We start from the raw sequence: 15664 nt of genomic DNA on the forward strand, positions 1-15664 counted from the left end.
CAGGTCTTGGTGGGTGAATGTGAAACAGTGTTAAGAGGTAGGGATTAGCTGATCCGATGCGCCAGGCAGGGATCACCGGCCTTACCGGCGAGGAGTGGTCCCTGAAACATGGGGCTTCTCGGGGGATACTAATTAGCCTGGATCCGATGCTTCGGCAGAGAGTGCCGCCTTAACCGGTGAGAAGTGGACGTCCTGAAATATGGAGTCCTCTCCGGGGAAAGCCTACACAGTGGTGAGTGGATCCAATGCACCGTTGGTGCAAAGAATGTCAGCTTAACAGGCAAGGTGTTTCACCGGAGATACTTAGCACTGTGCCCGTGGATTAGGTATAACATCAGTAAAGAGGGTTGGAAAATGGGTGTGGCAATACACCCCACTTATAGGTAGTGAGTGGATGGCCTCGACGGCTTGGCCCAAGAGCTGTCGCGGTAACCCGGAAAAAAAAAACATCAGTAGTATTGAAACATCGTTTATTAAATTGTCGTACAATTTTTGTTATTAATAAATTTTCAAATAAGTGCAAGTGGTTACCTAGTTTAAGGTACTTTTATTCATATTTAATCCTTTTTTAACACATCCCAAGCTCTTACACACTGAACTCGTAAAACGTATCCTTAAGAAATCTTATTTTTACTAAATATCTATGTAAAGCATCGAATTATATACATTTTTTGTATATCGTTTGTTCTTTAAAAATGAAGTTATTGGACAATATTTTGTGTGTCGGCAATATTAATCTTCAACTATGGATGGCACCTTTTACATGAACTGCTGGTCTTTGTGGAAAATATTTTGTCAAGGGTGGCGTAAAAAAATCAACCAATGGAAAATTGCGCTTAGAGGCCAACGCTGCGCCCATTGATTGGCGATCAATTGAACCTGAACCTATATAGCAAGCACCTCAAGAAATTCTTCAACTGTGTTAAAGGGATCATGTAGCAGACCATCCACTACAGTCAGACCAAAATCAAGAAAGATTGCGTAAAACAGATGTGCCTTAGGAGCATATGGAAATCCATAGTGAAAAATAGCAAGAAATTCCAGGTAGTAGTAAACCATTATGAATGCGTGTAGAACGAAATGTTAGCGAAAACGATGGTACGTTTAAAGACTCATTATATCCTTCTAGAAAAAAAAATTTTTTTGATATTGATAAAGTTGAAACTAGTAAAGTTTATTTAGACTATCAAATAGATCAGAATCAAAATAATAACAGGAGAGATTTAATGATCAATGAAGCTGGGCAAATGAAAGTTTATGCATGCAATTCTAGTAAAAATGAGCAAGTACCCAAAAAAAACATTTTGAATAAGAAATTTTATTCAGTCCCTTGTAAACATTATACGAGATCCTTGGAGCGTTGGATAAAATAATTGCAAAAAAAAAATTAGAATCTTTAAAAAAAAACTAGAAAAAATTTCAGACAGCAAAATTTTAGATTAAAACAACGCATTGATTCAAAAAAGCCAAGTTAACAGAAACAATTACAAATTTAGTAAAAGACACGGATTTCAGTAAATCGTGGGAAACTTAAATATTAATGCAATTTAAACCGAAGAATCGACAAAAGTTCACACTTCATGAGCAAAATTTATGTAAAGTTATGTATTATCATTCGGTTGCAGGGTACAATCATTTGATAAAATTAAGGATTAGATTAGTTGTAGAATCTACTGTAAGAAGTTGGATAGCCCACTTAGATGTTAAGCCAGAATTAAATAAAAATGCTCTTGAAAAAATCACACAAAATTTAGGTAAACTTCCTTTGAATGAGCGTGTAGCTGAATGAGCGAATGCAAGAATACTCTATGAAATAGGATAAAATTAAAGTTCTTAAAGATATGGGTGTTAATTTTAGAAATTCATATGTAAAAAGCACGCCCTTTTATTCTGTGTAGAAAGCATTCATGCCAAAAATTTCTGGCGTCAACTTCTTGTTTTGGATATAACGAAAATGGAGCTAGTGCAGAACAATTGCATTAACTTATGTGTGAAATATTGACCGCTTTATTTAAAATTGGGGCTATTGCTAAAGTTATTGTTTGCGATCAAGGATCTAATAATCAGACATTGTTCAATAAATTTTTAAAAATTAGCATTGACAGTTCATTTTTTGAGCAAAAGGGTAAAAAAATTTTTGCCGCGTTTGATTGGCCTTATCTCATCAAACGATTTCTTTATTAGTTGAGAACGCATAGATGTATTTTTATTTGCAACAAAGTTATGATGTCTTACGGTGATTTCTTACAAACTTATCAAGTAGATAATACTAATTATACATCAAATTCATTAACATTTTTAAGTGATACTCACTTTTATCACAATAACTTTGAATGTATGAAAGTAAGTTTAGCCTTCCAACTTTTGAGTAGGCAAATAGCTGTGGCTACTATAATGGCTGGTGAAGCTGCTAAAAAGGGAGATGAAAATGGGTTGATATCTGATTCATGGGAGCAATCAGCGGAGTTTGTTCAAAAAATAGATACTGTAATTGACGCTTGTAATTCATACAAACTACGTCATGTTGAAAAATGAAAGCGATCACTATCACGATGTAATCCAGAAATTCAGGAATGCCTGGAAAATTTTGTGGAATGGTCCAGAAAATGGACAGTACATATGGTACGTGCATGTGAATGCGAAAAAATGGAGCGAGTGAGTAGACCACCGTGTTTTATTAATTTGTCTTTGACCACCGATTGTTTATTACAATTGTTTGCTGACATTAAAAACAAATTAAATGATCCGGACTTTGAATTAGCTACTAGTCGTTGCAAGCAAGATAGTGTCGAGCATACTAATTCGAGATGTCGAGGAAGGAGCGGCTTCAATTTAAATCCTACTTGTCGAATATATCGTCTTACTTTCAGACTCATTATCTCCTAATTTTATTGATTTGTGTCAACGAGGTAACCTTAAAATAGAAAAAGCCTATGAAAATGACTCACATAATAAAGATGCAGATTTGTTGGCCACTCCTGCAAATCATTTATCTGATACATTTGAATCAGCAGAAATGCAAGAAATGGAAGAGCTTCTACAGGCAGCTGAAATGATGATAGACATATTTACCTATAGATTCAGTGGCAACAGTAAACTTTGAAAACAAAGGCTTGTATGAGAGAAATGCTATTTATTACCTACTTAAGTGGTTACACGGCTAAACGTGCTTTACGAAAGAACAAGTGTCACGATTGTGGGAAAGTTTTAAAGAAAAATCAAGATCAACAAGTCACGGATGACGAACTTTATACAAAATGTAAAGAATATGAACGTACTCATGAAACAGTATCAGAAATAACGTATGTGGTAAGGCCTACGGAACTTTTTTCAAAAGTAATTTCTTGTCACTTTCAAGCTTTTCATTAACATCATACGAGTCTTTGGCATAAAAAAAAACTAGTTATTTCTATAGCTGAGGTAGTAGAAAAAGTTACGACTGAATGTTTTCCTGAGTGGTTTGATAAAAATAATGCATGTTATGAACATTGGGTTAAAGCTTTAAAAAATTTTTTAAGATTAAAATGTTTTAAACTAATAACTATTAGAGATATTAATGAAAAACGCAGAGCAGAAGCTAAAAAAAAAAATAAAACTAATAACCGTAAAATGCATATCGTGAAAAATCTTTGAACTTTTATATCACTGTAAAAGATTTAGTACTTAGATTCGGTTCATCATAATAATTGAAATATTAATTGTTGTCGTAAATCATATAGCAAAAATATAGTGAGCATAAAATATAATTCCGTACGAGTCTGATCATTTTGTAAATATCTAATTTTGTAACATCATAGCATGTTTGTAAAAGATCTTACATTTTTGTTTTTCATATTGCAATTAAATTTATGTTGTGTATGGTGATATAATATAAATGCAGTAGAGGTGTAAATGTTAAAATTATGTACAGTACAGTCAATATTGTAAAAATTTGGAGATGACAGCTTACAACAGACTCTTTAATAGCTAGAGCACTCAAAGTATAAAAAATGTAAGCAATCACATGTAATTAAAAGGTTATATTCATGTTTTTTTGTTTTAATGACCGTGCAATGTATAATATTGTATGCTTTGTAAAAGAAAAAACACAAAAATATTCTTTTACAAAGTGTAGTTCCTTCATTGTCATTATTTTAAAAAAGTAACTCTCATTTTCAGTATTTGAAAAAAGTTTATTAAGCGATGCATTTTTTAAAAGTGTAATTTTTCAAATTTACTAATGTCAAAATAGCAAAGTTTGGTTTTCACATTTCTGACAGTAGTAAATATACTACTTTACCAGTAGTGAAATAAAAAAATTATGCAATTCATTAATTTAAAAACGTAAAAATAGTAAGTGATTATTTTTAAAGTATTCAATCATTAAGTAGATGCACTCTGTTTTCTGCTGATTTTTATAATTATAACTTGGGAGTGAGATCATGTGCTCTTGTTATGTTAAACTTAACAGCTTTATATAATTAATTAAAAAAATACTATTTTTTAACATTGTATTAACATAAATATTAGTACTATAAGCAATAAATTACGAATTAATGTATTTATGTGTATGTACATAAATGTAAATGTATGTAAATATTTATGTTAAGATGTAAATAATATTTATACGTTTTACTTGTAAAATAGTATTGTAATAAAGTGAGTTTTTTTGTTCCTATGGCTTTTATCTCACGTAATTTTTGGTGGTTTTATCTCTCTTTGTATCTCATTCGGCCAAAAAAAACCTGTCAGTTTCACACGACTACTAAACACTAGAAGGTTCGTGTATTGCCAACTTTTTTTTTGTTATTATTAAAAAACAATTGCGCAGATAAAGCTTTTTCACCAGAAATATTTGCACTCGTGGGGAGGGGGATATGAGAATTTTTGCAAACCGATCTTGTTTGAGGAAATATGAGCACTTATTTATTTCACACACATACACACGACTCTCATACCCACCCAAGTCCAAGCGCGACAAGCACATAACCAATAGGGAGTCGGTGGCAAATTTGAATATTAAAATTTTAAAAAATAAATAGAGAAAGCAAGCATTGAACACGCATGTAGGGGCATACCATGCGACCCACAAAAAGGTGTTTAAGGAAACTGTATGTGTGCTGGCACCCTCACTTTGCTGCGTAAACATTACTACGCAATGCGCATATACGAGTACGTACGTACGTCTCCGGACATACTGGTAAAGAAACAAGTACTACTACTGATTTTGGTAAACGATATACTTGATCAGTTTTTAGTTTCACCGACACACAACACGTAACTTGATCGTTCTCGAAAATGATCATACTTTGGTTATCATAAACCAAAAATTTCTATAATAGAATGGGATGATTCAATATTTTTATCAAATTCAAATAACTTTTTCGTTTGTTTTTATAACGTTTGCATCAATACATTTTGTATTATTATAATTAAAGTTTACGATATTTTTAACAAATCGCTTCTTGTGTATTTCATACTTTGTTTCACGTTTTTATTAACCAAATAACATATTTTATACTCAATAATCATCTTTTTAATAAACCGTTAGAATTATAATTTGGTTTAGTGCTTTCTCGTTAATGGATTTCCGAGCCTTTCGTACATAGCAAATGTACAGTTTCATACATATTGAACTCACGTGTATTTACGAACCTTGTATTTTATAGTATGTACATATGATTTCTACATGTATGCGAGAACTTCGTTTTTACCGGGAGACTCAGAGTCCCACACGCTGGTTTTTTAGGCTTATTGTCTTTGAAGCTGTAAGCAATTCTTTCAGTTTTACTACCAAGTAACATACATGTTGTTTTATATTTGAAATAGTATTCATAATTTTTTATATTTAGTAACTGTTTACCTTAAAATTATTTAACAAGTTTAACAAAATCTATGTGCCTTGAAATTTTTGACTTATTAATTAGACTGCTCTACATAAATAGTTTACGGATAACCGTGTTTTGAGAGTCCTCAGCTAAGAACAAAATTATCATTTGTTACTTGTTTTTTTCTAGCTTACCTATCAAAGAAGAACATTCAGTCTAGAAATAAATATTACAGAACATATTTCAGTCTAGTGATTGGGGGAGGGGGCACTTTTTCTTACAATTTCATAATCCAAATTTACAGTTACTTTGTAAGTTTATTCTTGTATTAAAAAATTAAAATATTACCTTAAAGTGACTCTAACAAGCGACCTAGGTTTATATTATCAGGTGTGTGTTCATGTACGTTTCTTACATTTGCCCCGAAAAGTTTAAAGTAACGTTTTAAATTCACTCTTTTTAAACCAAATTTAAACCATCGCATAAATGAATTAATTATGCATAGCAAAATATTATTGTATACACAGATTTAATGGATATTAATTTGAGCGTGACTTTTTTTGATATTTAAACTAACTTATAAGTCCTGAGTTCTAATTTTCTTGTTTCGAAAGTATTCCTTTAAAAGTAAGATGTATTTGTATGATTTTAATAATAATTAAATTTTAATCCTGCATTTTATTTATCATTACAGCATCTAGCGCAAATGCGAAAGATAAGCATATACTTCGTTGGATAGTAGATGCCCAATATAGAAAGGACCAGGTAACTAATAATAATATTGTATGACTAAAAACTAAAATTCTATGAATAATATTTAATAACTAATAATATTTTTTTGTGTATGACACTATTATAATGAAGTTTCTATACACCAATCCTACGTGAGCTTTTATAATTTCAATTCTAAAAATTGACACATCTTTGATTTGGCTAAATCTTTGTTCACGCATCACATACTGGAAATTACGGAATAAGGTCTGAGAATTTTTTTTCAGACGTTCTGGAGAGTATAAGTAATCACAAATTTAAATGTTATTCAGCGTGAAGACTTATTTTCGAAAATTTATACATTTAATTCTATGTGACTTACAAATTTTTTTTTAAATAGACGCCAAAGAAATAAAAGTAGTACATTATGCATCACAGAATGGAAGTCCATCATTCTCTTTGCAATAGCGTATGCGATTTTTCACCTTCGTTCGTTGAAATACGAAGTTTTTTGCAAGATCTTACGAAAAAGATTATAATATCATCTATACAGCTTTTATAATTTTTTTAGCCGTATTTTGGTAGAAGGTTAGCAAATTTTGAGAAACTATATTTTCATACCTAGGATACAAAGTACAAGTGCCGCGTTTTTTTCCTTGTAATCACGTTGCACCGATGGACAGAAAAGTTCTTAGTTACACTCTGGGTACGAAGTACTTTTCCGCCCAAAGGTGCAAAATTTTACCTTTAGCCCTTAGTAAAAATAATAACGTACACAATTTGAGTATAAACAAAGTGAAGGAGACTATTTATTTCTTGAACAGTGTTTGTTAACAGTTCATAAAATTCTTTCAAATTATTTGAAGTTACTTGCTTCTTCATTTGTACTTTCTGATCATTCACAATCTTTTTGGCCTCACATCAGTTGAACGATTTTATTAGACTGGAAGAAGCTAACTACAGTTTTTACAGCATCTACTGCAAGAGATGGATGATGTTTGGACTAGGATTGCTCAATACGCTTTAATCGTTAGCAATACTTTTTACTTTAACTAGTTGAATTTCCCTCTAATTCTTTAATTAAACCAATGTCTCAAAATTATTAATATTTTTATTTCATGAGTTCGGTCTGTAGAAGTATTTTAACTCTCTTGTAACGTTCTAAATTTTAGGTATCATCGTCATCATCAAGGTTATTTGGACGTTTTTTTGTAAATAAATTTTTTTTTTCCTTTCTTCAAATACCTTTGTTTAAATAGTTAACGTCTTTTATTTAAAGATATTATGCATCTCAACAAAAAATTAGAATGCTTGATACCTTTTTATACCTACGTTAAATTTTTTTCAAAGAATTTTGAAATATACCCACTAATACTACCAATTTTTGCATCTGATTCGTGACTTTATAAGAATTCTTTTGTTTTGGGCTGTGATAGACAAAAAATAATACTTTAAGTACCTACAAAAGATTAACCAAGTAGAGCTTAAGAAATTCACTGGTTCAGAAAAGTAAGAAGCAGAACGCTGCTATTGGCTACAATGCATGCACTGTGTAGCCTTGTTTATTCACAAGAAAAGGTTAGGTACCTCTGAAATCTTTGAAAATTACATGCAAAAAATCATAATGCGTACCAATTTAATCTTAAGGTTTTCTTTCCTATGTTTATTTATTTATTTTTTTATTTCTGGAATGTGCATGCGACAAAAAGTACAACTTTTTTGTTGTAATAAGTCAGAAGTGATTATAAAATTTAACACTTAAAAATAATTTAGTTCTCTAATTATAATTCTAATATTTTTGTCAGTCGATGATTTTGTAAATTCAAGGGATTTGAGCACTTTTTATTACTAATACTCGGCTCCTCTGATTTTTTAGCCTTACGACAGGCATTGTGATGATGTCACGCTAATCCAGGCAAAAAGATTCAGTTACGAGTAAAGAAACCAAAATGTTTGTTTGAGGTTCCAAGATGGTAAATACAGTTTCTGTAAGAAACAGAAGAGCACTTGCGTGCACAGTGAAGGTAAAAAGTTCTATGAAGGCTTTGACGTTGAACAAGATACAAAATGACGGTGGTAGCAGACAAAAGCCCATGCATAGCAGATCCAATAGCTTGCAAACTCCATATATGTATATGAATGCGTGAATGGTTCTGTAAAAAAAAAAAAACATGTTGAGTTGCTTTAGTATAAGGTAATGTGAACTTTGTAAGGGACGTAGAGACGTTGCATATATAAAGTACGATACTATATACCCATCTTCCGTGACTGTATGAAAGGGAAAATTAAGACTACAGTTTGCAGCGAGTTAGCGAGTATCTGACGAGACCAAGCGGTATTACTGAGTCAAACGGCAGTGCGAATTGCAGCAGCCACTAGAGTCATTGTATTTCGACCGTTATAAATAAAGCCCTATAGTTTGAAAAATAGTGTATATATATATATATATATATTTAATAACCCTACTCGTCCTTCCATAGGAAGGTTCCAATCTGGTGTGTGGGCTTCAGAGGCATAATATCATGGCCCAAAACACTACAATAAGTGATCCCGACGAACCAACTATCTTTGGGGGAGGTTGCTTAACACGCATCGAGGCAAATACGGAGCCTGGCCGAGCGTGCAGTTTTAAACTCAACGTACAACGCCGGCTGATCATGAACTTTAACAGTGTCGCCTGGAAGATCCTTCTAAACAACGGCATCGAAGCATCGCTGTCAGCTCGTCTTAACTTAAGGCGAAATTTAGGGAATTAGGTAGTTAGTGTCACATACAAACAAAGACGGCAATCTTATTTTGTGTTAGGTATTGGTGCTAAATTTTTCTCGTGGTTCATAAAGTGCGTAAAAAGCGAAGAGCCAATACATAAGCACATTGGTATGTATTTCCACGAAGTTGATTGAGCAGCACTTAATTGGACGTGTTTTCTTTGAGCTGTATTTGCCTATTCTTCGATTCGTATAGACGTGCGAGTGCATGTACAAGTAACAAAGTTGTTTACGCTGTGAGGCTCACCGAATGACCTTGGTTCAACAAATTGTGTCGGGGAACTATAGACAAGAGGTAAATATAGTGCTTATGAGCACACGAATGTATGTTACGCTAGTAGAATTTCATCCTTGGCAAAATTGAACTACATAATAATTCTTAACGACTGAAGTAGTATGCACAGTGGTCACAAGTGCGATTTAGCCTAAACGTATCGTGGTTATAAACAAATGGGGAGAATCACGTCAACTGTCCCAGCGCCGCAGTGGACGGCCCGCGCGGGCGTCAAACACGACGTTTTCAACTCGTCGTTTCGGTGTCAAAACTTTGATAAAAAAATTATCTAAAAACATGTTGTTACGTATTTTTTCCTCAGCTTTCTAGTGGTGGCACCAGTTTTTTAAAAATTTTCTCCCATAACCTCGAAAAATGCACTTGTTTGAAAAACACGTTTTTTCTCCATGATCTTCAACTTTTGGAATTTTTTTGATAGTCTAGATCGAAAGATGAGACATTTTTACGTAGATATCGACAATAAAAAAAGAGGGATTTTTCGTTTTTATAACGTATTTAAACGACGAACGAGACGATGCGAGCCGCGGCCGCCGGGCTACGCGCGGCAGCAGCGCGTCCTCCGTGTGTCGTCTGCTACGGTGAGTCTGTTTGGCTATATAATATATAATGTAGTTGTGGCGATGTAAGCAACAATTAGTTAACCAGGGTTTACAATGGATGAATAATAAATGTTTTGATAAAATTTATTCATATATACAACAATTTTATAATAAAGAAATAAATAATGATTAATATTGATTAAATTTTAAAATTCCTTCAGCTTCTAGCGAATCTCGTAATAATCCTCGAAGTTTTCCGAAATTTGGACAATCGAAACATTTTCCTAAAAAACAATTTTCGGAAGGATTGTCGCAAACAGCGTTCAAACAGTCCGTGGAATTTTTAAGAGGTGTTGCCGTGGGTTTCGTTAATTCTTCTAAATTTAGTGCATCTAGCATCAGTTTTACGTTTTCGTGATGCACGCATACGCAAACGTTATGCGTGCCACTACTTCTGGCTAAGATACAGTGAGGAGGTCTGAGCTGTACGCATTTCGTGAGACCCACTTTGACATTTTCATGCTCTTCTTTAAATAAAATGAATAGTTCGTTCAAATTTCCAAGTAATAATCGTTATTGTACATGAACACGTTGACCATTATCCTGTTTCATAGAAACATAATCTTTTAATCCAGGCATCAAGTGGCTGACATTGTCACGCTCGTAAAAATTTTTTACGCAGACCTCAACATCAGCAGATAAAACTTTTCCTTTTTTTTTTATCGGGCCATGAGAGTATGCCACGTTCTGCAACTAAATTTAAAGCTTGCCTAGCTTCTCTATCTGTGCAACCAAATTTTTTCATAAGCTCTCTTCAGTTCTAAAATTTCGGGGCGAGGGTGAGCAACGTGATTCTCTCGCTTATTGTTAGATGATGCAAATTTCTCCTTCCGTCGCGGCTCGCATCGTCTCGTTTGTCGTTTAAATACGTTATAAAAACGAAAAATCCCTCTTTTTTTATTGTCGATTTCTACGTAAAAATGTCTCATCTTTCGATCTAGACTATCAAAAAAATTCCAAAAGTTGAAGATCATGGAGATAAAACGTGTTTTTCAAACAAGTGCATTTTTCAAGGTTATGGGAGCAAATTTTTGAAAAACTGATGCCACCACTGGAAAGCTGAGAAAAAAATACGTAAGAATATGTTTTTAGATAATTTTTTTATCAAAGTTTTGACACCGAAACGACGAGTTGAAAACGTCGTGTTTGATGCCCGCGCGGGCCGTCCACCGCGGCGCTGGGACAGTTGACGTGATTCTCCCCAAATATGGCATCGACCGTTGATGTGGGTGAGTAAATCATCCAGCGATTACGGGCCGAGATTGATGAAAAAACCGCTAAGCCCACGTGCTTGCAGGGGGAATTGCGACGAATACAAACCGAGCAGACCAATGGAAGCGAGACGGAAAATTAGAATCAGATTGGTACCGTTAGATTGTTGAATCTATATTCCTAGAGCAGTTACCATCCAATCACAGACAAATAGTCGTACTGAGGTCAACTAATTTAGATGATTGAGCGTCGTTGGCCAATACATTTTCCGAAACTGCTGTACTCACGCCGTGCATAAGTGAAGCATCGGAACAAGTGTCTATATTGAAGCAATCACAATCTTAAAATCAATTGGATCAGGTATTAAAAAAATTATGAAAAGTGTCGAAGTGATTACAAGCGTGATACAGAGTAAAACTGAAAAATCAAGGCGTTCGCGTTCTAAATTCGAAAGGCCACGCGACAACAAAAGTAACCTGAGCCTCGCACACTCGAAATACCCCGACCATCCCGGATCGTGTCAAAAGTGGTGCATAAAATACGATGAGTTTTGTAACAAACAAAAAAAACTAGTCCGCGTTTCCAAGGTGAAGACGTGTAGAAATAAAACAACTCAGTCTCCTCGCTTGCATATCATAGGCAGACTATCCGGTAGAGTTTTTTTAGCCCATTCCGGGCCGACCTTTCGCTGTTATCAGTGGATAAGAGTGTCAAGTGTTGCCCGAATTTAAAAAAGCTATACGTGATAAACACAATCATCGATACATACGGCAAGAGAATTATAACACTGAATTTTAGATTCTAAATGTTGATTAAGTTGTAGTTTACAATCACAGATGACCAAGTCCGATACTTGGGGCCAATTTATTGTATTATTATGGTATGATTATCGAATTTCGAGGGCGGCGTTTATCGAATAAAGCGTTAACTGTAGGTTGTGTCGACACCATAAAACCCGTGACCCTGTGCGAGAATCATCAACCGTTGATCCATCTTCTAGGAACTAATTATTGCTTAAACAGTTCCTCGAGATTATGGTGGATAAAGCCTTACTATTTTTGGGTTAATGTAAGATCGAGCAATTATTGTGGGTTAAATGCTTTAACTATTTTTGATCCGCATCCGACTCCGCACAGACACGACTGTTCTGGAAATCAATACGATAAAAGATTTTTTTCATCAATAGATCTTAAAAAAGCATTTCACTAAATACCAGTGGCCTCCAAAGATTTTGAGAAGACCGCGATCGTGACCCCATTTGGATTGTTTGAATTGTTGTGCACTACGTTTGGATTGTGGAATGCAGGGTTCAGTTAGCATTTGAGTGCTTAAAAATGGAATTGGCACAAGCAACCTTGTTGGTACACCCCCGCTTTGGTGATGGTGTTAGACTGATTACAGATACATCAGAAACAGTGATAGGCGTGATGATGGGCAATCGATCGCTTACGTGAGGAGATACATAGCTGCTCTACTAAAGAAGCTCTTCTCCACTGCCTAAGAGCTTGCTCATCAGCACCTTACCATATGATACCTGTAAGCACCGCTATACAAGGTGATCTACGCCATTGCTAATGAAAAAGAGAGCAGTTGAACGCATTCTTCGTCAGTGCACAATACAGTATAATAATTATTATATTATTTAGTTTATTCTTCAGACAGACTGCTGTAAATCGGTGTCATTTCTGGAAAATAACGTGTAGAGAGATTTTTTCGAAGTTAACCCTATCGAAATTAATTTTTAAAGGAAATATCTTTTAAATAGTAAGAAATTTAAAAACACGTTTAAAGTCATTTTTGAAAGGGGTTAAAAGGCAATTAGATGGGTAGATAAAGTATTCAATAAGGGTTCTGCGACTATGACGAAAATTGTTGGAATCACTTTATATTGTAATGAAAATACATGGAAAAATGGTTTTGGGGCACAATCGTGCCAGTTTTTTTCGTTATTAGAAAAATTGTGAAAATCAACTGGATTTATTTTTAAATTTCGCTCACAACTTTTTTTTGTAGCGACGTACTGCAAAAATAGCTGAAACTAATTTGTTCGATATTTAATTTTTTACCGATTAGTGCTACATAGATTATCTGAAACCTGTTTTTTGCGAAGTTATAGAAAAAACGTGCAAAAATTGCTATTTCAAATTTTAATTTCGCAGCATCATAGGCTTTTGAAGTTGTTAATAACAATTTTTTTTAATTTGTAATTTAATACCTCTCTTAAAGATCTTTATTCACGCGCAATGATTCTTGTCTGCCATAAAAAATGACGTCACAAAACGACAATTAATATAAAAATTCATGTGACTTCGCTGCACTTCACTGTATGGCGAGATCAAATTTTTAAAATAGATTTTGTTAAAAGTACTAAGAACGTTAATATGAAAATAAATTTTAAAAAAACAGATTTTGACCCTGTTCTTATAGAATTTAATTTTGCTATAAAAACATACAATTCTATGATCAATATAGCTCTGACGTTTTATAATTTACCCTCTTGTAAACGTTATTACTTGATAAAATATATTTTTACATTAATTCAAAAAAAAAATTACTGCGATAACGCTTTTCTAACAGAAGATATTAACAGTTAAGTGTTTATTGCGATTGCTTACATTTTAACTTGAAAAAGTTTTTTTCTTTTTTTGCACGGTATTTCTTGTTGATTTACATAAGTTAATAATTTTTCCATACATTGACAACATTAAAAGTACAATATACTTGAACACTTTGACGTGCTTTGGAGAGTACATAACTCTCAATTTTTCCGGCACTGTCACTTCTCAACAAAAAGTTTATATTCTCTATTCATTGAGTGCGGTGGAGGCAGGTATAAATTTTGTGTGTTTGACAATTTTTACTTACTATTTTTTCGCGATGTAGTCTCGCTCTGGCGTATTTTATTGGTATGTAAAAATTGCCAAACGCATAAAATTTATACCTGATACCACCGTTCTCAATTAGTGGAGGATAAAAAGTTTCTATTGAGAAGTGACATTAGTGGCAAAATTGGGAATCATCTACTATCTGAAAACGAGTTTGCATGCATCCCATCGTTTGAAGAACGGTTGAGCACGTCAAAGTGGAGAAGTAAATTTTTTTTTATTATTGCCAATGTATAGGAAAATTATTAACTGATATAAATCAACAAGAATTACCGTTAGAAACATTTTTTTCTTACGTAATAACAGCAGTTAGAACTTATAAAATTGTGAAAATAATTAATTTTCTAACATTTTTATTATTTTGTCGTGGTGACTAATCCCTATAAGAGGTATGAAATTCTAAATTTCAAGAAATTTTTATTAACAGATGTAAAAGTTCATAATGTTGCAAAATTGAAATTTGAAATATCGATTTTTACTCTTTGTTTCTGTAACTTCGCGAAAAATTAGTAATTAATTAACGAATAAATTATTTTTGGCTATTTTTGCAACACCATGCTCCCAAAAAAAAGTTATAAATAAAGTTTGAATGAAAACCCAGTCAATTTTTACTATTTTTTTAAAAACAAAAAAGCTGGCACGATTGTTCCCCAAAACTATTTTTCTCTGTATTCTGATTACAATTCGACGCGATTCCAACAATTTTATTTATAGTCGCAGAAAATTCCTTATAGACCATTTTTTGATGCTTTATCTACCTACCTAAATGGCGTGGCTGCTATAAGGCACGGCCTTACAACATTATCACTGAGCTGAGTTGGTATGTTGCAAGATTTTTTTTACTGGGTTACTGTACCAGTCTACACGCTTAGGATTGTAAGGATGTATTGCTTCATCCATTTACTTATTTCCTTACTCATATCATACCTATAAATATCATGGGCACCGTGGAAATATCTTTGGTGAAACACCTTTCTAGTTACGCTGGCGCTCTCTTCACCAATAGTGCATTGAATCAACTTGTTAATAATTACAAAACCATTTGTTAGTCTATGTTTGTTTCCATTGTAGATTTTTGTTACTATTTTTAAAAATTTTGCTATTCAGATTTCTGTTTTGTAAGGGATCATTTAAGCAGTTTTAGCCACAATCCCGACCTAATTATGAGTTGCAGAGACTACGAGGAAAGGACTGGATTGTGGTAAAGCTGTGTAAATGGCAGGATACTATGGTAAAAACAAAAACGTTATGAATATAATAAGAATACTGATATAACATTAATATTATATCAAATTTATTTTAAACCGTATTAATCTAAGAAATGTATTGATGACTCCCTTCTTAAGCTTCAATTTATCCTTACCACTTTTAAAATGCCTTTATTAAT

The 15664-nt window shown here is 33.4% G+C and overlaps 1 protein-coding gene across 1 annotated transcript in view; it reads left to right on the forward strand.

Annotated features, from left to right (window-relative positions):
• The window catches only part of Ets97D (DNA-binding protein Ets97D), a 126641-nt gene that overhangs the window by 86342 nt on the left and 24635 nt on the right, over positions 1-15664 (forward strand). The window contains exon 3 of the mRNA XM_089593798.1: positions 6502-6572. Within this exon, the coding sequence (XP_089449924.1) occupies positions 6502-6572 (71 nt within the window). The remainder of the gene's footprint in view (positions 1-6501; positions 6573-15664) is intronic.

Source organism: Copidosoma floridanum, unplaced genomic scaffold (assembly GCF_036245765.1).
Source record: "Copidosoma floridanum isolate Cflo_tuat_1 unplaced genomic scaffold, Cflo_Japanese_pri ptg000020l, whole genome shotgun sequence".
Classification (NCBI taxonomy): domain Eukaryota; kingdom Metazoa; phylum Arthropoda; class Insecta; order Hymenoptera; family Encyrtidae; genus Copidosoma; species Copidosoma floridanum.